This window comes from Vespa velutina, chromosome 11 (assembly GCF_912470025.1).
Source record: "Vespa velutina chromosome 11, iVesVel2.1, whole genome shotgun sequence".
Classification (NCBI taxonomy): Eukaryota; Metazoa; Arthropoda; class Insecta; order Hymenoptera; family Vespidae; genus Vespa; species Vespa velutina.
Window position 1 is genome coordinate 4638009 of NC_062198.1, and position 24195 is coordinate 4662203.

Sequence of the window (24195 nt, forward strand, 5' to 3'; positions counted from 1 at the left end):
CAGGCGATCGTATTAGGAGAGATCGACTACCGACTGTAATTTGTTGTTCTCGCTTCAGTAGAATAAATTTCCTCGGACTAGTTTCTCGGACCACCGCGGGACATTCTTTCCACGAGATACGTATGCTTGAGAGAGAAAGAGAGAGGGGGTCTTATACAACCGGAACAAAAAAAAATGATAGAAATCCGTGAATATCGAGCATTTCGTATTTTGTTTCGATCCATCCACTGTCAATGATTGGAAAACTTCATTCATTAGGATTTATTGTACCTTTCCAACGATAAATTCATTAAAAAACGTTTCGTTTTTAACGCGTTACATTCAATCTTCGTTTTTTATGATCATTTGCTTGAAATTTTTTTTAGTAAGATGATTGAAATAATTGAAAAATATAGCCTTTGATATGATTTTTCCGATCACGGAATTGTTCGATAAAGTTGTACTCCGCTAAAAAAAATCACTTAACATATCACAATCATTTTGAATCAACATTTTAACAAGAAGCGTTCTGATTTGGTCATATATACTCGACCATCCAGTTCAAGAGGTCAAAATCCAGGCGAGTTCGTTCTACGAGGCACATTGTATAAGTATATATATATATATAAAAAAATAGAAAAAGGTCTGCTCGTAAAAAGCGAATCATCTTCAGTCGATTACGGAAAAGCGCAGTAGACCTCGACGATAGGTTACATATTAGAAATTTACACGTAATGAAAGAGAGAGAGAGAGAGAGAGAGAGAGAGAGGGAGAGAGAAAGAGAGAGAGAGAGACGAGAACGGAGAACGGAGATAAAAAAAAAAAGTAAAGAAACCCGCGCCTTGAACTTAACCCTTTGACCAGACGATGAACATTTTCCTGAAGTAGCGAACCGTGATGAAGCCTCATCACCCCTCTACCTCCTCATCTCTCATCCTTTCTTTTTTATCTCTCTTAGCGCCATACATTTTATAATTGTCTGCTTCACCGTCCTCCTTCCTCGCCTCGGTAAAACCCTTTTTGTATCTCCGTCTCTCCTTTTCCTGTTTCAAGTATCATGTGTATTCCACTCACGTATAATGTTTCTCTCTTTCTCTCTCTCTCTCTTTTCCTCGCTCTCACGTGTGCGCGCGCGCACGTTTCACGGGCTCAAAGCACACCGATATCCTTGTGCAACTCGCTCTTGGCTTCCCTGCGCTCTCGCACATTGCGCTCAGTCACGCGAACGTCTCTCGTCGGCATTTTCATATCTCTCGCGCGTACGCGCTCAGGCGCGCGCGCGCGCGCGCACAAGCACCGCTAAAAGAGGGAAAAACAAATTAATTACGATCGAAGTTCGCGGTCGTGGAGCCGTCGTAAAACCGAACCGGTTGACCCCATCGTCGTGGGCTTACCGGTACTTGGAGTCATCCCCATCTTCTGAAAATTTTCTTTAGCAGCCAATAATTTCATTTTGTTGTAAGGTCATAAGAAAGAAAGAAAAAAAAAAAAAAATAATAAAACAAGAAATAATGATTCCGAGAGTTTCCGAAGGTTTCCATGCGCTGATTAGAGTCACACGCTATAATGTTTTGCCTCACGAAATTCTTAGAGACGTCCGAGTGGAACGAAACACTGCTTTGGCCCGAAGTCGAATCAGGTTTTATTCCGTCGACGGTCGGATCACTTTTTACGGTGGCCATCGGAAAGGAAACAAACGGATTGTCCATCGACTGGCACCACTCAACTCTTGGCAAGCAGAGGCTCTCTTCTTCGCTTCTAGCGATCGAGAAAGATTCGAAGAGAGAAAGAGAGAGAAGGAAAGAGTGAGAGAGAGAGAGAAAGAGAGAGAGAGAGAACGTCGATCGGCCCGGGTCGCGTATTAATTTTTTCGGGGAAACCGGTAAGGCTGGTTGCCCGCTTCACCCGTTGTGATTTCGCGACGTTTCGGTGAGTCTTACTGCTCGCTTTTTCCTCGAGCTGAGTCACTAACGAGACGCCGAGGTAGAGCGATAAACTACTCCTCTTAGCGTGTCTCCTCTTTCTCTTTAGTTTGTTATCGTAGCTTTTTTGACATTAGCTTACAAAGTCTACTTTGAAATTTTTTTTCTCTTCTTCGTCATAAAGTTTTATGTTATACGAAGTTAAACAAATATCGAGTATATTTTATTTCAAGTGTAAACTTGTTATTGTTACAAAGTTTTACTTAAAAATGAACCAAGAACAAATGTCACGTTTACTTTTAAATGAACTCTGATTTATTGACTCGTTACTGAGGTTAGAGTTCTAATAATGATGTACGAGGGGATTCCCGAGCAACGTATGCGGAAATATATCCTACCGATGAAGAGAAGCCTTTTTTCGGATAGCGCGCGTCGCGAGAGTCGCGTAAAAGTGTTCCCGAAGAATTTAGAAAGATGTGGAACACGTGTTGCGCGATAGATCACGTCTGACGGCTTGCACTTTGTCACCGGGACCACGCCCATCGTCAAATTATACCAGAGACGAACTATTCTCGAGAACGGGAAATCGATTCGTCCTGACATCATTTGAAGAATAATTTTTTTTTTATTTGTAAAATTAATAAAAATACTGCTTAATAAAATGATCGAGATGAGTTGTTGGAAGGAGTTAAGTATTTCGTCAATCAATTAATTCGCCCTTTCCTTCTTGGTCGTATAATCATAACATTTTGTTGAGTTTTTATTTGCATTTACGATTAGTCATCAAAGATCATATAAATCAAAGACTGAGATTCGTGTCATCCTGATTCCGGCATCATGCATATTTCAGCATACTCTCCTCGCTCGAGCTGTCTTCTAATTCGCACGAAACGCGTCTAAGAAGAGCAGATTAGCGGCCACGCGAGCTAGGAAGACCAGACGCTCGGAATTTAGGCCAGATTGCAAGTAAAAATTCCAGTCTAAGTCCAACCTTCCAAGATGCCACGCCGTTGCTTTTACGGGACTTCAAAAATTAATGACTTTCTGAATGAATTTTCGTGATAGTTTAATTCATTGAAACGACCATTTTAGAAGTTAATACAAGTATTTCATTTAATTGCCAGATGACAATTCGATTTCATGAAATTGTAAAAATCATTGAATTAGATGATAACGTTGTCATTAGAAAGTAGTTAATAAAATTCGTTGATAAAATACATATATGTATATACTTGTACTTTTTTTCCGGTGCATCTTACATAGTTTCTAAAAAAAAAAGAAGACGTTCGAAAACAATAAAACGAAAAGAAGTCGATTGGTTTAACAGTTCTGAGGGGACGATTCGAGTACCCGGCAGATTTCCAAGATCCCGAGAGTTTTTGTCGATCGTAAGTACACCAAGTTCGTCGGCGGACGTGTCCATCTGTTCGTTCGAATCTGCAATTCAATGATAGCTGAAGAGAAAGAGAACGCATTCGCGGCTTGTCAGGGAGGACAGTTAGAAGGCATAAAGAGGCTACTGCCGGTCCCCACTATCCGTTTCTCTTTACACTTCCTTCTTCTCTTCTTGCTTCTCCTCTTCGTTCCTTTTCTTCGTCATTCCTTATATTCGTCTCTCTCTCTCTCTCTCTCTCTCCCTCTCCCTCTCCCTCTTTCTCTCTCTCTCTCTCTCTCTGTTTCACGGGAACTCGCGTAACCCAAATATTATTCCATTGGCTGGTTAGTTGGGCCGCTGGTTGACTCGCTCACTGTCCGTAGGAATTTCACCCTTGGACAACCGCACCAGTCCATCTGGACTCTCGCGATTTGCAATTCCAAGCGTTCTCCAGCGGTCCGTTCACCATCCCTCTCTCTCTCTCTCTCTCTCTCTCTTTCTCTTTCTCTTCGATATCGTTTGCAGTTTTTTCTTTTTTTTTTTTTCAATCGCCTTCATCGGTTACCTCATATTGCATTTAACTTTATGATAAATTGTGCTAAATATGCTTCGAGGAAGGTCTTTGACATTTTTTTTCGAGAGAAAACATTTTTTATTTGGCCACTTTGTAATAATACATTTCATATTTTTTATTAGCAATAGATATACGTTCAAGATTCGTTTAGAAATTGATTTCAAAGTCTTATAAGGGCTGGAGAACATTGAGGAACTCTCACGCCGAGGGACACGCACTGCCTTCCTGAATCTCTTTTTGCGAAACTCAAGCTTCCTCCTTTGTCTTCAGTTACTATCGATTCGATCTTTCTTCATTTCCGGAACGAGGCTCGTAGAATCGTGCGAGGTCATTTCTCGCCATTGTTTCTGGATGGATCCTTTCAGGAAATCTTATTTCGCTTACGTGTAGAGTCATTTCTTTGAGAGTATCATTCCTATCATGAATCATTCGTTGATCGATCGATCGGCCTTCGCGATAATTATTCTTCAAACGAGTACTTCCATTCTATTTCGTAAGATTCGAGTGGAGAATATTTTATTAATGTGCGGTAGGAAAGATATAGCTTTGAATGTGACGTAAAAATAAAAAAAGACTTGTCTATCCCCCACTTTTAAAAAAGATCATCTTTCCCGGGATACTCCGTATCACTTTATTCGATTACAAATACCACAACAAAACGGCGATTCTTCTTCGGAATTCCTTTGGAATTCCTCTTCTCACAGCCGATAAACGAGCGAAGCTACTTGAAGAGAACGACTACAACATCCTCTCGCACATTCTCCATAAATTCACACGCGATCCACTTTTCTCTGACACCCGTATCAATCCGCACGCAACCGCGTACATTGAGATTACGAACGTCTTATATCAACGGGTTATCTCTCGTTTTATGACAACTTTCCACGTTTTGATTTCACATCAGATCGTTATCTTTCTTGGTAATATAGTAAGAAAAGCACGTTTGAAAAGCATATCAGCATTAGCATGATTTCTTTTCATTTTCTATATCAGGATAATGAAAATTTTTCGCATAATGATGAAAAGAATGATGGTGATCGAACCGGTGTTGATGGATAGTCGATAGATGTTGACAAAAAAAGCCATCGAGTAAAACGGAAAAACGTGAGTCGCATTGAACCTGCTTGGTCTCGTTCGCGGATCGTGCCTTCGACGGGGGACAATTAATTAGAAATTATTCGTCAGGTATCTCGCGTGGTGATCTCCGTGGCCGTACGGGGAGGAGCGACACGCTGGTGTCGGTATCTCTTTGATACGTCAGCTGTCCGACCGGACCAGTTTCTACCTTGGCAAGTTCCTCCTAACCAGTCCAAATAGTACTACGCTCAACACGTGTCAACGTCGACGATCTCGGTATTGCAAATTGCGAGAATAAAAAGTAAAGATAAGGGGATGGGCCAAGTCGTAAGAAGCTCGTAAGGTGCTCGTAAAGACGAATATAAAAATTTATCAATTTGAATGAGTATACGTCTATTAATACTCTCGTTCTCTCTCTCTTTCTCTCTCTCTCTTTTTTTTTTCTTTACATTACTAAAATGTTTGTACATTCCTAATCTCTGCATCATCTGCGTACATTACTAATTTGATAAGAAAACTTCAAAATTATGAGGAGCAATTTGGTTCGTGCCAATGAATGATACGAAAGATTTACGGTAAATATCTTTCAAAACTTTTAAAACGATTGTATTGTAAAGATACTGGTTTCTTTCTCAAGTTACATGGATTTCTTTTCTTTGGCACGAAGTACAACTCTGGGCGCTTAATAAGCGAGCGAGGTGCATCTCGAAACGATAAAAGTCGGTATCGAAGGGTGCACTCCATAGATCAAGACCCGGTGCGGCTTCTTCCCGAGAGAAAGAGAGTGGTGGTACCGAGAGTGGAAGGAAGGGAGAGGAAAGGGAAGAAAAACCAGTTAATCGCAGCTTGATGCACTCTGCGTAGCCGGCCGTTATTTACGATCGCGTTGCTTTCCTTGATCGCGCGCGACGTTTTCCAGGGGCGATTAGCGCGAGTATAAATGAGAATGAACGCGTCTAATTCCTCATCCCTATCGAGAGAAAGACAGTGGTAGAGGGAGGAAGGGAATACGAGTGGTCAGAGATGTTAAGTGGCGAATTAATAAACGCCAGAGAATCCGCGAATCCCGATTCGTGCTTAGAGACTTGCGCGGTAGTCGAAGATAAGGCTCCATTACTGAGATACCAACTGTTCAAACCTTTTTACTTTCTCTTCTGCTCTCTCTCTCTCTCTTTCTTTCTCTTTTTTTTTCTCTCTCTCTTTCTCTTCCTACTTTTATCTCATCGTCCAAGTTTATCGTAATCTCAGTCTTATCGTGAGCTCGTGTTCACGTTCGGTAGCTTAAGAGGAGAATCGATTATTGGTATCTATTTCAACTACCTATAATTTTCCAATCGCTTCTAATCGTCAGAACATCCCTCCTTGCTCTTGGGAATCCTCGCGAAATTTGCTTCCAGCGTACTATAACTTGCTCTCTCTCTCTCTCTCTCTCTCTCTCTCTCTCTCTCTCTCTCTCTTTCTCTCTCTCTCTCTCTATATAGTAGATATCTTTTCACATACGCTCATCGTCTCGTTGCATACGAGTGCTCGCCGCTTCGTAGTCGCCGGCGATGCAACGTGTACGCTGTCCAGCAGGTATGATTTGTCGCATCGCCGACCAGCTGCCGCCCTCGTGTTCTCCCGGACTTTCCGAAGAAACCCATTTGGCCTGGCAAAAATATTTCTATCGAGTCTCCTTTCTCCTCTCTCCATCTCTGTCTCCTTCTCTCTCTCTCTCTCTCTCTCTCGCTTTCCTTTTTTTTCCTCTTCGAGAGTAGGCATGATGCACCCTGCGCGCACGTGCATCGACCGTTCTCCTCTCGTTTCATGGTAAGGAAGAAGAAGAAATTTTATTCAAAGAGCAATCCGTACGTGTACCTAGTCGCTCTCATGAAAATTATAGTCGCGTGGTCAGTCTACTTAAGAATTCGCAATATCTTTGAAATCATATACCAGTCGCTTTTCTACTTCTAATAATTTCTAAATAACTTTACATTGCTTACAAGACTTATATACGGGATGCGATTATTCTTTTTCTTCTACTTCCTCCGTTTGATTCCGATAAGATTTTCTTCGCCGGTGGCAAGAAGAGAAGGCGCTAACGCTTGCCACCCTCGAAGAGATTATTCTTGCTACGAGCCCAAAAGCGGCAGGATAATCTATTATCAACATGCATCTTAACCGCGTCTTAACTCTCTCGTCTAATAAAAATGTCAGCGCACCGAGTGTCGCCGTGGTCTCGAAACACATTACGCCGACTTTCGGTGTAATTTATAGGAAACAATGTCTCTTTATCTTACTCTTGTATTATGCTTATTTTACTAACAGCTGGAAGTTCAACTTCTAATCAACCTGCTATGAAAGTTACCTTCTGTACACTTGTTATAATTTTGTAATTTATCGATTTTTTTAACGTGAACCAATAATGATCTATTAAAATTTAATTCTCGCTCGTTTTAGTTCTCTAAAATATTTGAAAAAATTTGTTCCTTCCATCAATGATACTGTATTTTCGGAGAGCAAAGACCCATGAGCGTGTCTCTCTTATCTTCGTTCTCGTCGTCGCAAACGCTGACAGCTCATCTTCCAAAAGTGATTTACGTCGACGTGACTACTTACCGGTTAACTTATGATGTTTACCAATTCAATTAGAAGTACAACCGCCGGCTCCCTTAAAACCAGATACATTTGTTTCAACATTAATTTACCGAAACGCTCTACTGTCATAACAAAACTATAATAAACCTTCAGGGCTACCGGTCTGGCTCTTAGCCAATAACGTTTGGCCTTTAAGAGGGAAGTGGATACGTTGGAGGTTATCGTGATCCGATTAATAGCTTCTTTTGATATTTCTGTAATTCACAGAAAGACCGAATCAATAGGAAGTGTTTAACGTAGCGGTTGGTTAATGATCATATTTGTATCCGACACGTTATTTTTCTCAAGGAGGTTTAATGTAAATTAAAAATTTATTTCAAAAATTCGTAAAACTCATGACAAAGCACTTTTCTATGGAATATTATCGTCCCGATAAAAATGGAAAATTTCCCATCAAATCAAGTCGATTATAATAACTCGTAGAACGAGCAAAACGAGGAAATCCTGGATCTCGGTTGTCTTTTGCCATCCGCGCTGTTCGCAATTATCCGACCTTCTCTAATTGATTTATTCGGAACTAATTGATTGAAATTAAAGCGCACAGTATCGCCGACGGTAATTAACGGCATCGACCAACGTCAGTAGGAATGCTGTGGTATTTAAAGGGACGGATATTATTCCGTCTTGAACTAGCATACCTCCTTGGCGATACAATGTGCACTTTTTGTCAGGAGAATGTCGTGAAGAACGAAAGGCAGACATATAAGCACGCTACGAATTCAAGATAATGCGAAAATACACGTCTGCCATCTTTTCTTCCTCTTTTCTGAGACTAACAATAAGACTTTAACTTTACCGAGACACTTTCAGCTTTGTTGATAATAGCCTGTTTCAGTAACCTAAAAAGATTTCAATTTTATTATATAGTCATTATTCATTAGTGAAATTGTTAGCCCATTGGTAGTCCCGCAAAAGACTTGTTACCGAAACGCAGATATAAGTATGCTGTTGAAAAGCTTTGTAAGAAGTTTAAAGATACCGCTAATGACACAGAACCAAAAAGTACACGGAGTCACGTGGTTTAGGTTCTGTTTTAAAGCACAATGCCTGGCGAATTCTTTGCTCGACGAAGAGGAGTAGCCTCGACGACGACGTCTCTATATTTATATGCGAGAAAGTCAGTGGCCCGCTTGACTGATTCTCTGTTCGTTCCCGGATTTCAACGTAGAATCGAATTATCTTCATCCGTGAATCAACGAGAATCTAGAGAGGCATACAAGCTGAGCTTACTGAGAATCAGACTTCTAGAAATCGTTTTTACTTGTTTCAAGTACCACAGTAAGAAGTACATAATTAATTAAAGTAGAATAATCGTGACTACTTAAATGGAATGAAAGTATTTGATTTTAATTATAAAACAGATATTATAAATAGTCGCAGTTATGATTAAAGAATTATTGATTATAATTAATCAATATTCATAATAGATGTGATTTGTTGAGTTCACTGACCCAACGAAATACTCGTTACATAATCAATGATTTTTTAACTCCTTCATTTTTCGATATACCAAATTCTGTTTATAATCCGAAGAACTTGCATGGAATTCAAATCGTATAGCATCGTATGATTATCCGCGGGATCCTCAGAGAGCTACGAGATAGGTTTCTAATGTCATTCGGTAAGATGCGGCACGCGGTCGAGCTTTATACTGATCCACGAAGAAAGATCATCGCAGTAACAGAGTAGACATCGAGTTAAGATGGAAAACGGATCCACCGCGATTCTTCTTTTTCTTGCACTCCTACGGAAGCTCGCGCAGAAAGTATAAGTTATGGGGAAGAGTGAAGAGTCCTTGTAAAATATATACACCGGCCAGAGAACATTAAGAGAGTCATTTGTAAGCCGGTGTAACTACGTGCCGAGTGCTTTACGATAGTAAAGCCGTATTTTATGACGGCGAAGAGGTCTTCGACTCTCTTTACTATGATGCCAAGCCATAACGAGAGTGGCCTTTTGCGGGCGGCTGCTACTGTTGCTGGTCACTACTTACTACTAGTCGCTGATGTTTCTTTTTCTTAGATTTCCCGCGTTAGCATGCCAAATGTCATGTCTTTCAAGTTGTTCTTCGCAAATACTTTTGCTATAGTAGTTACAAATCGATATGGACGTTTAATTCCTTATTTTGTTATCAAATTGATTCTTACCTTGAAATAATATTTAAAGTTATTCAAAGTGTGATATCGTCATTGAAACTCATAGAGGCAAGAAATAACGAGCCACCATCATCGACTTTCAAGTTAGTAAAGTAACTTTTGATTAGAAAGATGAAATAACTTACCCGAAGTAGACTTCGTTAATTAACTTCCAAGCCGAAATATCGGTGGATAACGAATGGTCGTAGTAACTACTGCTCGAGTCGCTTGGCAAGAATTTACGAGGTTGAATCGTGAAAACGATGAGTCTCTCCGGTTTGCTCGGCGAAGCATACTATCTTCCGACGATTCGATCGTACTTGGGGAGCAATGTAACGCGCTAAGTAATTACTTCTGGCTTGGTCGGAGGCACGAAAGTCACACGTCCGGTTCGAAAGTTAGACGATTAGTTCCTACACATGACAAAAACTAGCGCGGCATATAGAACTCCTAATAGTGGAGAGAAGAATTTGTACCTAGTAATTAATAGCCCTTCCTTTTCGTTTATTTTCTTTTTTATTGTACGAATAGATATTTAATATATTATTGAATTGATAAGTTTCACTAGTAAGTATTAACAAAAAGCCGAAAAAAAAATGCTAAAAGTTGCTTCATAAAAAGATTTTTCTTTTATAATTAGCTATACGTTAGTTAGAATGAAACTGTGTTGAAGAAACTGTCGTATGTGTATATGGGTACATAGGCATAACATTTTTTTCGCGGCAAGAACAGTCAGGATACAAGTCATTAACCCTCGACTACTGGCCGCGTAATATGTTAATGTCACCGATGACAAGCACGCGTTTAATCACTTAACGCCTCCTTTGAATACCAGAAATCGTGGTCCACGTACTGTCAGAATGATTCATCGGCTGTAAAATGATATCTCTTTTCGTACACCAAGATCACGAGCCAAGGAAGAAACATCAGAAAATAGTCCACGTTTTCAGATAATGAAATATATTTTTATATTAAGTACATATAAGGATAGATACTTTTATCGAAAAGCGTGGCAGATAAAAAAGGTACTCGGTTTGGTGAACGATCGCTAAAACTTAGGTGGTCCGAAATGTTCGTTAAAGTACATTGGGTAGATTTAGAGATAAACAGAAGTTACACCTCGAGTAACACGTATGGAATTAACATAGCTGACCACGGTTCGACGTTTAAAAGCCGATCGCATTTCCATACCGGTGCCATTCGGTCCCATTTAAGGCCCAGTACCTTTTGCTAACACGCTAGTCTATATTTGCCCTGAGACCTTTGCGGGATCCATTTATATCCTCTTATCCTACCATCTTCGCTCAGCGGGTCTTTTCGAAGGACGATCCACACCACCCCTTTGTCTCTTCTTCTCGCTTTTTCGTGAGACTTTCGACGAAGGTATGTGAACTTTACGTTGCGAACTCTCCTCAAAGTTTTCCATCTTATTTGGAAGATAAGAAAATATCGTGATACGGAAAAAAAAAGCAAGAATTGTTGAAGCATAACAAGTCGTACATAGCTTGCAATCAATTTTTCCCAAAGGACATTGCGATCATGCCGATCACTATCGATCACTTGCACAAATCGTAAATGTTTATAACCGCAGCTGTCCATGGAATTTCTACAACGTAGTTCTCTGATAAAACTCTGGCAAACTTCGATCTCTCAAGGGATGATTAACTCACGACGTTAAAATTCGATCCGAAGGCATCTTAATGAATAGCACGCATCGTGTACGCAAGAAGCGTGAGAGATTAGGTAGGAGTCAAAGGGAAACTCTCGAATCCGGAAGATTCGGCGTCTTGAGAACAACCCTAATAATCTAAGCAACCTAGCACCTAGACTTAATTCGATCTAATCTCGGCGTAAAGTGAACTAATATAGAGAACACTTTGCTCTAATCTATATATCCCTTAGGAGTTTGTACCAAACAAATATGATATTAGAATGATAATTGTATTGTTATATGAATATTTATCAGATCGTAAAAATTAACTAACTTGAACTATAATGTCTCATAAAGATATGAAATTTCTGAGTTGTTGCATCAAGCTTATAATCCTGGATCGTTTATGAGGAAGTCTATAAAAAATGGGGAAATTCGATGATCGACGGAAAAGTCCGAGGACATGTTTGTGATGATCAAAGGGAGCCGTGAAAAAGTGCGCTGCCTCTTTCTACCTTCATCTCTCTCTCTCTCTCTCTCTCTCTCTCTCTTTCTCTCTCTTATTACTGCTGACTCGCCATCTGTTTTTCATTGAGTCGCACGAGCGGGTACTCTCGGCGTTGATACGCATTCTCTCTCTCTCTCTCTCTCTTTCTCGCATATCGGCGAATTCTTCGTGGTTTTCGCGTACACGTAGCATGGATCGCATATCTCGTGGCAAGCAAAGATCCGAAACCCGTTGAGAATGTCTCCTCATTAATAAGACCGATTCCCTCGTCGCGACTCGTCGCTCGCTCTCGTTCTCGGTTCCAAGCTGCGTGAATCGCGCGACGGATACTGCTCTCCTCTTTCTCTCTTTCTCTCTTTCTCTCTTCATATCTCGTTCTCTCTCGCTCTTTACTTCGAAGGCGACCGGTCCGTGCCGTCCAAACTCTCGAAGAATTCGCGGATCGTGCATAGTTTCATCAATTTCGCGCGTCTCGCAGTCAGGGCGCACAGTTATTTCATTGACGAGTTTTGCAAACGCGAGTTCTCTTTGCATCGGGCGACTTGGCACGAGACTTCGCCCCTCCGACGATTAAAGCTTCTCGTCTCCATGTCCGCGAAGAATGTGCGCGGTGCAACGATTCCTTCGCGAATTTTACTTTCATCGATTTATGCCTGACCACCTATTATCTCTTTGAGCCTTCTGTTTTTTATGGAAATGAATTTTGTAAAAAGAAATTCGATTATATCAATTACATAAGCTTTTTCATTTAACATATTTATAATTCTTTTCGTGTATGCTCATCGAATTGAATTGCATATACAAATTGGATAAGATAAAGCAAATTTAAATACGATATTTATGATTTTGATCCAGATCTATATACATTATCCCTAGATAATACTTGAAATCAATACTTGAAATAAAGTTTGAGAAGTCTATGAACATCTAAAAATATCTTCAATTTTAATTACCCTTTTAATGGAAATAAAATTTTGCTGATATTCTAGAATATGATTAGGGTACATTAGCGACCTGGAGTTTTTTACATGAACTCCTCGAAAGTTAGAGCAGTAGATACGGCAAAGTTTATGAGAAGCAAAGAGAGGAGGAAGGCTGAGCTAATTTTTAAACAAAGCCCTAATTTCCGCAACTTCATAATATCAAGGCGTACTCGTTATTACTCGTCCAGGATAATAAATGATTATTACGTTGGAGGGTGGCGTCGAAGACGAAGCGAAGAAAGGAGGAAGAGGAGAAGATGGTATGGGATGGATGGAATCCTTTGATGTCTTCTCGCTCGACTTGCCTTCAGCCGAGCGACAAATTCTTCGATATTCAGGCGATGAAAAGCCTCTCTGCTGATGGGGGGGCTAACTTGCGAACGCAAAGATTGCGGTAAAAACGTTTAGAGTGTTCCTTAGAGTAAAGATCCTCGTTCCTTCTCTTAAAGTAAGATTCACTTTGTCTTTCATTCAATTTAAAAGGTGAGGGATAATCTATTCTTAATAACAGATCAATGGAACAAAAATAAAATTCATCCATGCCTTTAACTCATCTCTGCATAATTTTCGATATTTATTGCAGGCTGATTAAATTTTGTGCGATAAAAAATTTGATTATGTGACAAAAAATAAATATGAGATGGGTATAGGAAGGAGCTTAAACAGAATTAACACTATCACCATTTATTTATTTTATTATTGAAACATGGAGAAAAAACGTTTTCCGCCTTGATGATTACGTATGGAGGAAAATGGAAGTTGTAAACCTTTTTTATGTTAGTCCTTTTCGCGCTACTACCGCGATCTTCGATGGCAGAACGAGAACGATTAAAGTCAAGAGTTGTGGCTTATTTGCACGTCGATTTGCCTCGATGCTTCGATATCTCTTCTTTTTCTTGTTCATCGTTTTACTGCTCTTGGCTGATCATCGTTGCTGCACATTCGTCGACGGCAATACAATGGGCAGCTGCACCTGGCATGACCTTCCATCCCTTCTTGACTTCTTTACGAGCATTTGAAAAGAAAAAAAAAAATGGAGACGTATGGTACAATCGTAAGTAGAATCTCTTAGCGCTTATGCAAAAGCCACGGTACGTTGATAACTTATGCCAACTCGCGTTACGCACGGATTTTTCTCGAATCGCTGGACTCATTGCCAGTCAAGTAGGTTTTTCGTTGTATCCCATGTTTGCAAAAATTTTTTATTTAACTATACGGATTTATGAGCGTTTAAAAGTATGCACGGAATATAGCGTATCAAATGTATTCAAGATTTATATGGTCACGCAGCTGTGAATAACATACCAGCACAGTTGTTCCACGATTTTCAAATAATTAGTTAGAAAAATACATGAAGATATTAAGTTGTTTCTTTATCGAGAAGCGCAGAACCGTTCGAAACATGTCAAAGGAAAAAAAAAGGTGGAGGAAGAGTATCACCATCAGTCAAGAGCAAATCGTGCAGTACTTCCGGCATCGTGCTGCTTTCAATCTCGCGAACTTCTCCTTTCTGGCTGCCTTATGCTTCTCCTCGCGGAAATAATTTCATCAAAAAGTCTGACTCGAGTCGAGCGTGGAGGAAAGAGCATATAGCCGCCATGTTCGTTCTCGCATACGGGTCAGGAGCCGAGCGGAGCTGAGCAGGGCAAAGCCTAGCTGGCGTAATTGTGACTCGTAATTGCTGCCCCTTTTGTTTCATCAATTACGCGTCTAGACGCCAGAAATGGACGCGGAAAAGAGAGACTGGTGGGTGGAGCAAGAGGAAAAAGAGAAAGAGAGAAACACAACATGAAAGAAATGCGAAAGGGCAGAAACGATGTTGGCTAAGAATTTGTATGAAATGATCTCCGACGCTGCCGCCAACGCCACATTGTCTTTTACCGAGTGTATTGCCTTTTTACTATTGTGTATTCGTATTATTATTGTTATTTGAGTATAAATTAAAAATAGAGTATAAATTATCAAATAGAAATGTTTCGAGTTCCGTAGTTATCGACTATTATATTTCACAGCGGAGATAACTATTTTTTATTTATTTTTTTTTTTCAATCGTTCCCTTTCATTAAACAATGTTATTTTTGTTGTTACGCGTTTAACTATTTCTGAACTTTTTTTTCTCGATCTTCTTGAAACTCGCCGACTCTTATCGGAAAGATAAGATAATGTTACTTGTAAGTAACAAGTAGTAAAACATTTCGCGAAGTTGATAGTAGCTCAATAATTAATAACAATTTATATAATAAAATGTTTAAAATAGTAGATTATGTACGATGTTGAATTATGGCAAAATATAAAATCTTTAAGAAAAAAAAAAAATAAAAAAAAAATATTCGCTGCGGACAGGATTCGAACCTGTGCGGGTAGAACCCAATGGATTTCAAGTCCATCTCCTTAACCGCTCGGACACCGCAGCTGTTTTTTGCTTCTGACTTAGTATCTTAATAAGGTTACAATTCTATTTTTAGTGTTTTATTTTTTTTTTTTTATCATTAGCATAGAAACGTGATTTAATGATTTTCGTATACTTTCCCTGAGTCTTTACAAATCCGTAGTTACCATTCTTGTATCAAACAAGTCAAATACATATGTGTGCGGTCTTCGACGGGTTAATTATCGATTAATTAGCGAACTCTAGTCTCGGGTCTCTTTCTCTCGGTGGCGCGAAGGTACGACTACTTGGATAAGAATTTCAATTAGCCAGGGAAACGGTCCGAACTAAGACAATTATACCAAGAGTTCACAAATAGGGTCGTACTTCCGGATCTTAACGAATGAACTGCGAATTAATTAGAAATCCTTTTCTTTTCTTTCTTCAGTTGGCTCTTTCTATTCCGCTATCTTGGCGTTTCTATGTGTCATGATCGAGTTGGTTATATATATATATGCGACCGCATTAACGATAATTGAGCCATCGTTTAATTCTTTAATTACGATCGTTAAAAAGAGCAATGTCAGCTTTCATATACGAAGTTTACCTTTAGAAGAGACTTCCTTTGGCGTCAATAAATCGAATGATTTCACGAGGAAGAAAGAGAAAGAGAAATAAAGAATAAGTCGAATCGATCAGCACGTCGCGACTCTCTGTGTTAATTAAAGTGTTAATTAACAATGAACGGCCAGCGACATTGAAGCTTTCAAAAGCGTTTGACATGAACGTCGCATTAATAAGGCGAAAGTGACCGTTTTATGCGCTCCTCGTCGTTTTCAACTTGATTAATAACCCGATTACTACTTGCGATCGGTAAGTGAAGAAAAAAAAAATGATTGGTCGCTATGACACCGGATAATTAAATGTTTTCATGTTTTGAGTTATGCGCCGTCGGTTCCGTAAATTCCATCAATTTATCGACTCGTGTGGATCGCTGCAAAAATTGTATGTTCAGAAGGAGCTCGTTAATTGCCACTTTATGTCGAGTAAAACGAACATGTTTTGTCGTCGTTATTCTTTAATTCGATATCCTAATTGCAGTTGCTTGCATGCATGCATGCGCGACAATGTAACATCTTTAACGCGAAAAAGACAGTAGCTAACGAAGATGGATAAAGTCTGCGGATCTCTATATCGGAAAATAAGAAAACTATCGAGAGATCTTAGATTTTATCTTGTTACGTTAATTTGCATATCTCCAAGTAGCAAATGTCCGTCCTGATGGTGCCCTTCGTAAAAAAGGGTGCTGCCTCAATCCATTGTTTTCCGAAGCATCGTAGAATCGAGAAGACAGGATCCCACCACGAGTACGTATCCCTCCGGAGGGAATAAACGAAAGGAATGCAACAGCTTTTCGCGGATCATTTTTCACTCTCATAATCGTCCGCCTCCATCTCGGGCGCTCGTGACATTGCGCCAGCTGACAGTGACGAATCGACAGTCTCCGAGTGGAGCTTTGAGTCATTGGCTGCTGCCAGTGTTGTCTTCGTTCTTCTCGTCTCTCGACCAACTGAACCATGCTAGCAACCTAAGACTCTCTTCTCTAGAACGAATATTTTTATTTTTAAATAATCCTTCTGTTCATTCCGAACATTTCCTCTTCGAATGTAACATTGATCAGAATAGCTTATTCATTTTGAAAAATTTTTTCCATTTAACTTTTATTAGTTGTAATAACTTCTTTAATATATTATTGTTTGTATAAGAATATCGTTAAGAATAATACAAACGATTTTGAAAGAAGTCGGAGTCCGCAGGTGCCAAGGATCAGCTCCATCGTCGACTCTCGTCCAGGTGAATTTTCTGATTTCACGATCCGCTGTCCGCACTCGGAAGGAAGGAATATTTATTATTACTCAAGGTGCAGAACGAGTATGGAACGCGAAAGCGACTCGACTCGTTTTAAGTGACAGGTGAAGGGCCGCGCTTTTTACTAGCCTATGCGACTTCCCGAGTTCCCATTTAAGTGCATAATCGACAAAGTATGGCCGACTGGTCGTAATCGCATTAATTTCCTTTCTCTGGTAATTACGAATCTTGATTATTTTACCAACTTTCGATCCGTTGTAATTAATGATAAAGATAGAAAAATGATTAAAAGCAGTATACATGAGTAAAGAAATATACGTATAATATAGAAACAGATATACACATATTGTACAAACATACGTATGTACATACTGAACAAACATACTGTGTGAACATACGTATGTACTGTACAAACATACAGTCATATTTTTATATTATGTCGTGTAATTCCTTCATGTTTAGATTAGCTTGTAATAAAATATGCCATAACTTTAAAATCCATAACGCTTAATTCATTGCGTTGAATTAGGTTAGCATATATCCAACAATTCTTTCAGTCATTCATCGCAGACTCGTTTGTAATATGAGGGAAAATGATGGATTGGGCAATTCAACGGTAGGAGCTTTTTGCAAACGATCACATCGGCAGGTGGAATGCACCTGACTCGGTCGAATGTGTAGGTTCAAAGGTTAAGTAGAAAATGTCGTAGAAAGAGGCATACCAAGCTGGATATGTTTTTTTTTTCAAAGAATAGAAGCTTGCATCTTGAAGCTACCGACAACGACAAAGTTCTTGGCAAGGCGATGGCGGCGGAAGCTAAACGCATATTAAAGACGCTCGTAAAATTATAGACATTCCTTGGTATCTCTCCTCGCTAATATGGCAAGGCGTCTCAGAGTCTTCGATGTTTCACTATCCTCCTGTCTTCCTTCTTCCTTTGACGAGCAAAACGTTTAGATCCTACCTATAAACGTGCTCGCAAACGCATAGGAACTATGTGTGCGTATAAGAGTATCAGAGACAACAGGCATGGTGGGTGTAATTTATATTAACGATGGCAGACTCGGCTCACCGATGTCGGACTGTTCCTTTGAAGATCCGTAATACCCGTTGTCGCGGAAACGTGGTGAGAATACTCTCATCATTTGGACGATTGTGAAACCAACGGCGAATGGTTTACCGCCGTACCAGCTCTCCTCCTAGTGGATCGACGGACGGATGGAAAGGTAGCCGCGATCTCGAATGCAATGCTATTCGCCTCCGGTACCACCGACACATTAGAATTGAATTGAATAAGGTTTTCCTTCGAGAGAGCCAGTTTCCATCGAGACGCGTAACTTCTCTCCGCTCTACGCCACTCTACGCTCGTCAAAGAGGCGCCTCTCTCTGTCTCTCTCTCTCTCTCTCTCTCTCTCTCTCTCTCTTTCTCTCTATTTCTCTTTTTTATTCTCCTTTCTTTTTTTTTTTACAGACCTATTTCTATCCCCATGAGCGCAGCACTTCACAAAAATGAAAAATCATTTGTTGGATTTAGCTACGTAATCTTCTGATATTTCGATGAAATTAAGATTGGAGAAATGTGTAATTTATGAACTATTGTGTCAAATGACTTTCGATGATCAAAGTTCATTGAAGGATGATTAATAAATGAAACGATTGTATCTTTCATATAATAGTTTTTTTTTTCATTAATATTTTATACTTTAGGAAAAATATAAGTGTAGATTTTCGGAAGACATGCGACGCCAATGGGAATCTATCCTCGAGCATCTCCTCCTTCTCTTCAAGAGCTCTCGATTCGATTCTTCAGCTCGAGATCGTATCGACACTCGTGATTTGTGTCCGCGAAAATTAATCGCCGCTCGTCACACGCGTTGACGAGGTGAAACAGCCTCGAATACTTCTCAGAATCGCGGAAGCCACGCGACGAAGCTTAGCAAAGATGCACGGCTTCCACTGAACTGGTTTATTGTTATTTACGGTCGCCAAGAGGACGCCATTAATCGCTGAAGTAGCAAAGCGTCTTCCGTGCAAAACGATCTTTGCTATTTCGTATTCCTCGAGGACCATCCTTCGAACGAAACAACGATCGGCATAGACTTGACAATGAGTAAATAATCACAACGTAGACGAGACAGTATACTATCTTCATTCACATTCCTCGTAATGCTTTTAAAATCTTTTAAAAACGATCGATCTTCTTTGCCCTTCTCACTCTCTTCAAATTTGTTAAAGTTACATGGATTATTGATACTAAGTTTTAAATTCAAAATCTCATATTTTCCAAATGAACTTAGAAAGGATAGTTCAATTTTTGAAGATACATCGAACAGGTTTAATTTTATCAGGGTCGTACCACACGAACAAGGAAGAAAAATGACACGTCATTCCTTGAAGACGCAAAGTCGCACGACAACAGTGGAATTGTCACGGCATTGTTGGGATGTACGACAATTATCGGTACGACGATGCCATATCTCACGCACGGCCGACTATGTCGTCTTCTCTCGATCGCGTGCTCGCGCGCGCGCGCTCGAACGATTCTCTTATGTTCGAGAGCAAGCAAGGTGTGCTGCAACGTTGCATTCCTTGGCGCTGTTCCGTTTTTAGTCTAGGAGCGCCATTCTTTGCGACACGCGCTAAAAGGGCTACTGCTGCTGTTGTCGTTGCTGCTACTCTTCGTACGGTCTTTGTTTTCTCTCAATTGCATTCCATTCGATCAACCGGCGCCATTTCATGGAGTTTATCTATCTATTTTTCCGAATATATTTCTGAAAAGTTTATTGTACTTTGTTAAATTGTTGATCAAATAGCTATTGAAATAATCATTTTATTTTTATCCTAAAAATATTATTTAACTGATTGGACGATGATTAATCATACAGAGGATTCAATCAACAATTAATCCTATTGCAGATATGCATCAAACATTTCATAATCTCGGTCATTTGTTCTTGCTTTGTCTGAACTCTTCTCGACCTCTCGTTCATCTCTGTTCAAGTTGGAAAACGATCTTTTCAGTACTTCCCGTAATAAGGAGACCTCGCTGCATTCAAAAGGAACGGACATGTCCTCGATACCTCTTGCAACGAGGGCAACGCGATACTGTTAGCCACGAAAAAAAAAAAACTTATCGAGTCTAGCACACTCGTGCGCTGTGGAAAGGTCTTCGAGTTATGCGAGAAAAGTCAAGTTGATGTCGCTTGACAGTAGCCTCGCGATCGGTCGACCGATCAATATTTATTGAATCGCGACCTCCGTCCAAGAAAGAGAAAGAAAGAAAGAGAGGGAAAAGAGAGGATTGCGGTTTTAGATCTAACCTCGGTTTCTTCGTAATGAATCATAAGTTTTTCATTCAGTCGAGGAAAAAATTTCCGTGCTACGGTGTCGCACATTGCATTTCATTTTGATTTTTAATCTCATGATCGACCTGAATCTTTTAGTATTGCGAATCTTGCAAAAAAAAAAAAAAAAGAAAAAAAAAGAAAATATTTTAAATCCGCAATCGTGGAAGCTTCAACCTTCTATTAAAAAAGTTTTGCGGCTAAATTCCATTAGAAAGTACGAAATGATAAAGGGTTAAAAGAATGATTCGCGATGAAATCACTAATCGGCTGAATATCAGAGCTATTATCAGACAAAGACGATAAAGCCGTCGATCGGAGTCAAGAGGTCGAGCGTAAAAAATTGCGATAACGATGGACCGCCGCGATCTTCGCAGAAAATCACGCGTGTCGACCTGTTCAGACCGATGGTAGACATTCATGGAATTCTTAGAGTGGTTCGAGTGCTATTTGATGCAATGAAATGTCAAGTAGGAATGCATATATCGCGCACTGCTCATAAGGAAACGAAGCGTTTCGCGTGATTGCTCTATGTTTTAATTATTACCTACTTTCACGATTTGCTTAACGAAAAATGTCCAAACTATCGAAGGATATTCGATATTAAATAACAAGACATTACCCTCGAAGACAAGATTTTCGGGAGATTATAATTAGCAGGCTAATTAATGCACAATTAAGCAAAATACGAGAATGGACTTTCGAAGTGTAAAAATCAGATGATTTCTACCTTAAAAGATCAATTAAAGATTTGAAACGAATGAAAATGATTCCAGTTGGTATTACTTCTTTTTTTTTTCCAATATCAACTAGAGAGCCTAAACTGGGTCAAGGTTCTTTAAGAAAATCGTTCGTTTCAGAATTTTCCTCCGGTCAGTCAGGTAATAAAACTAATCTTTTCAAAGGATTTTTTATATTTTCCTTCTACTACTTGAAATATAATAAAAACAAATTTATTTTCATAATTTTTGCGAAACATATAGAAATGGCTCTCGACTAATATTCCATGGCATCATATTATTGAACAACCCTATTAGAAGAAATCCGACAGAAAGTCATCGAAACGACAGGTGGTCCAAGAGAGGACAAGAAGGAGAGAGGGAAAGAAACAGGCTTCCGATAAAGTGCATTAAGTTATGCATGTCGGTCTGTGCTCGGTCTCGCGGTACCGGCATTACAACGATGAACGTAAAGCGAGAGTTTTTATTGGACAACTATTGCCGAGCGCGAACTTTCAATAAGCGTCGGAGGGAAGGTACATAGTAATAAGTTCGTAATGGTCTCGACCGGTAGCTCCGACAAGGATAACCTTTACTACGGGCTCTGCGGTAGGTAGCTCAAGTTATTGGTGACCGTATCGGATCAGGTCTGATAACGGACACTAAAGACGCTTTCTCGACCCGCTATCTCGACGGTCCCGTGCCGGCTTTTTAGTCAGCCTTTAGCCTCACCTCTTCTCTTTCTCTTTATCTTAGTGTCCTCTGAGAGAAACTTCGAAGAATCAACTTACTAGTCCCTTTCCAGGGATGACCGACTTCGAAGAGACAATATCGAATAAGGTAAGAGGAGATTCTCTGGCGAATCTACAGACTACAATTCCCACGAAGTTAGCTCATTAACACACTACACCACTTAACATTTAACTGGTAAAATCTTCTGCCGGTAGCTAATTTTCGGCATTTCTAAAGTAATAATTATTATAAACTTCAATAACGATGAATCCATTAAGATCCTGTAATCTTACGTTCGTTGATTAGCTCATTAAAATCGAATTTTGTGTGGATAAACGTTAAAGTTAAACGTTAAAGTTGTTCAAAGGAAAAGAGAATACATAGGATGTTCAAAAGTTTTTGAAAGAAGTGAATATTTGCGTTAACAAGAAAGATTAAATAATGCATTGACTTGTTGATCACTTAGACATATCCTATGGTTCCATAACAAGGAGATAATCTCAGTCAAACGTGCTCTTGGATATGTTTATACATTTATATAAAGAGTCGGCGATATTACTCAAAAGCTCTCCCTCTCTTTTCCTCTGTTCTTTTCTACTCGCCGCGTGAGTTTACACGAAACCAACCTGTTCCATCTTTTTTCTCTCCCTTCTCTTTTTACCGATGCGTATCGTTATCGGCGGGCGGTGCACCGTTTAGTCATCTGTTGACGCGCGCTAGAGCTTAAACGCTCCTATAAAATAAAGCCTATATCCATACGTTTGTAAAGGAGTAGTTAATACCGGCGCGAGAAGGTTCATTAATCGCTTCCACTTTTAGGAGAAAATACCTGGGAGTCTATCGATAGCATCTAACCGTCTGCTATAATCTACACGAGCTTGAAATTCCTCACTGAATTATTTTTGATGTCTCTTATAATTTTTATCAACGAGCACAATGATAGAAGAACATGAAGTTTTTCTATTTGATCGCAACATACTGATCTTTAAAAGGTGTTTCAACTTTTTCTCATTTAATGCATTAATTAACATTTAATTAACAGTTCGTGAAATAAAATATAAATATAAGATCTACAGATAACGGAATATGAAATTTTAATAATAAGAATACGTCAAATAGAGATTCTGAGAAGATCCTTGAAGGATCTTAAAGTTCCAAGAGACGAAGGTGCACTTTGGTGAAGAGAGGAGGAGTGGGAATTGAAAGGGGTGGAGACGATCTCGTTGTAATTTGTCGAACGGATGGGGGAATCGTTCCATCGTCCACCTGGCGGGTTTGCTAATGAACTAAACTTAACTAAAGGGAACTCGTTCAGCGGTACCTTATCGATAGTCGTAATCCAAGGCTTTGAGAGTGCGAGAGCGAGAGGACGCGGACTTCTCTCATCTTCGTGGAAGATAGGAGAATCGTGTCGACGAATGGTCGTGTCCGGCAAACAAATTGCGAGATACCCCGTGGCTGTATGGTAGCTTGTTACCGTCTCCCTACGTTTCTATACCCTCTCCACAGTTAAATCTCTTCTCCCTCTTTTTCTCCTTCTCTTTTTCTTCTTCTTTTCTCTGTTCGTTCTTTCTTTCTTCGGTCTTTCGAATCTTTTTCCTCCCTTTCGGGCTACTGTTCCACGAAGGTGGACAAGAAAGAAGGAGACAGTGAGATAGAGAGTGGATTGACGAAGATCTCCCTCTTACAGGTTTGACTTAAATTGATGTGGGAATCGAAGGAAAGATCTCGCGAAGCCGCCGATCTCCTTTCGAATCGATGTGAGCTGTCCGCTTTTACACCATCAACACCGATTGCCTGTGACGAATGTAATCGTCCAAATTTAATTCCTTCAGATGACATTGCTTTTTTACACTATACTCAAATTGTAAACCTACAGACTTAAGAATTCTTTTTCTTTATTTTTCATTTTATCGCTCGTTGCACGGTAATTGGTAGAAGTGCAAATTCGATTTTCGCAATCGAATCGGTGAGACAATCGTAAATTCAAATCCTCGCTGAGGCATCAAGTATTTTAATGGGCTGGAACGGGAAGAGTGGGACCCCGATACAGAGATTCAAAGATCTATAAGACAAAAGGGAAAGAAATAAAGACGCGGGCTTTGCCTCTCGCGAAGTGACTCGACAGAGGCGCGGAGACGGCGGTGGTGGTGGCGGTGGTGGTGGGATCGAGTGGGGTTGGAAGTGGGGTGGGCTAAGGTCGAGTGGAAGAGGCGCTCGTGCTTTGGAATGCTTTGAAAGGCCGCGAGCAGCTTTCTCCGTCTCTCTCTCTCTCTCTCTCTCTTTCTCTCTCTCTCTCTCTCTCTCTCTTTCTCTCTCTT

The 24195-nt window shown here is 39.9% G+C and overlaps 1 protein-coding gene and 1 non-coding gene across 6 annotated transcripts in view; one reads left to right on the top strand and one right to left on the bottom strand.

Annotated features, from left to right (window-relative positions):
- Positions 1-24195, top strand: part of LOC124953153 (protein vestigial) — a 53965-nt gene that overhangs the window by 11043 nt on the left and 18727 nt on the right. For 2 of the 5 annotated variants that reach the window (XM_047504113.1, XM_047504112.1), the window contains exon 2: positions 21899-21982. The exons of 1 other annotated variant lie outside the window; for it this stretch is intronic. In XM_047504113.1, coding sequence (XP_047360069.1) covers positions 21899-21982 — 84 coding nt within the window. Of the gene's footprint in view, positions 1-19863; positions 21305-21406; positions 21752-21898; positions 21983-24195 lie in introns of those variants that run through there. 2 more of the 5 variants (XM_047504116.1, XM_047504115.1) reach the window with 2 other exon arrangements.
- Positions 15173-15254, bottom strand: Trnas-uga. The gene has a single exon. It is a non-coding gene; the product is annotated as a tRNA-Ser (tRNA).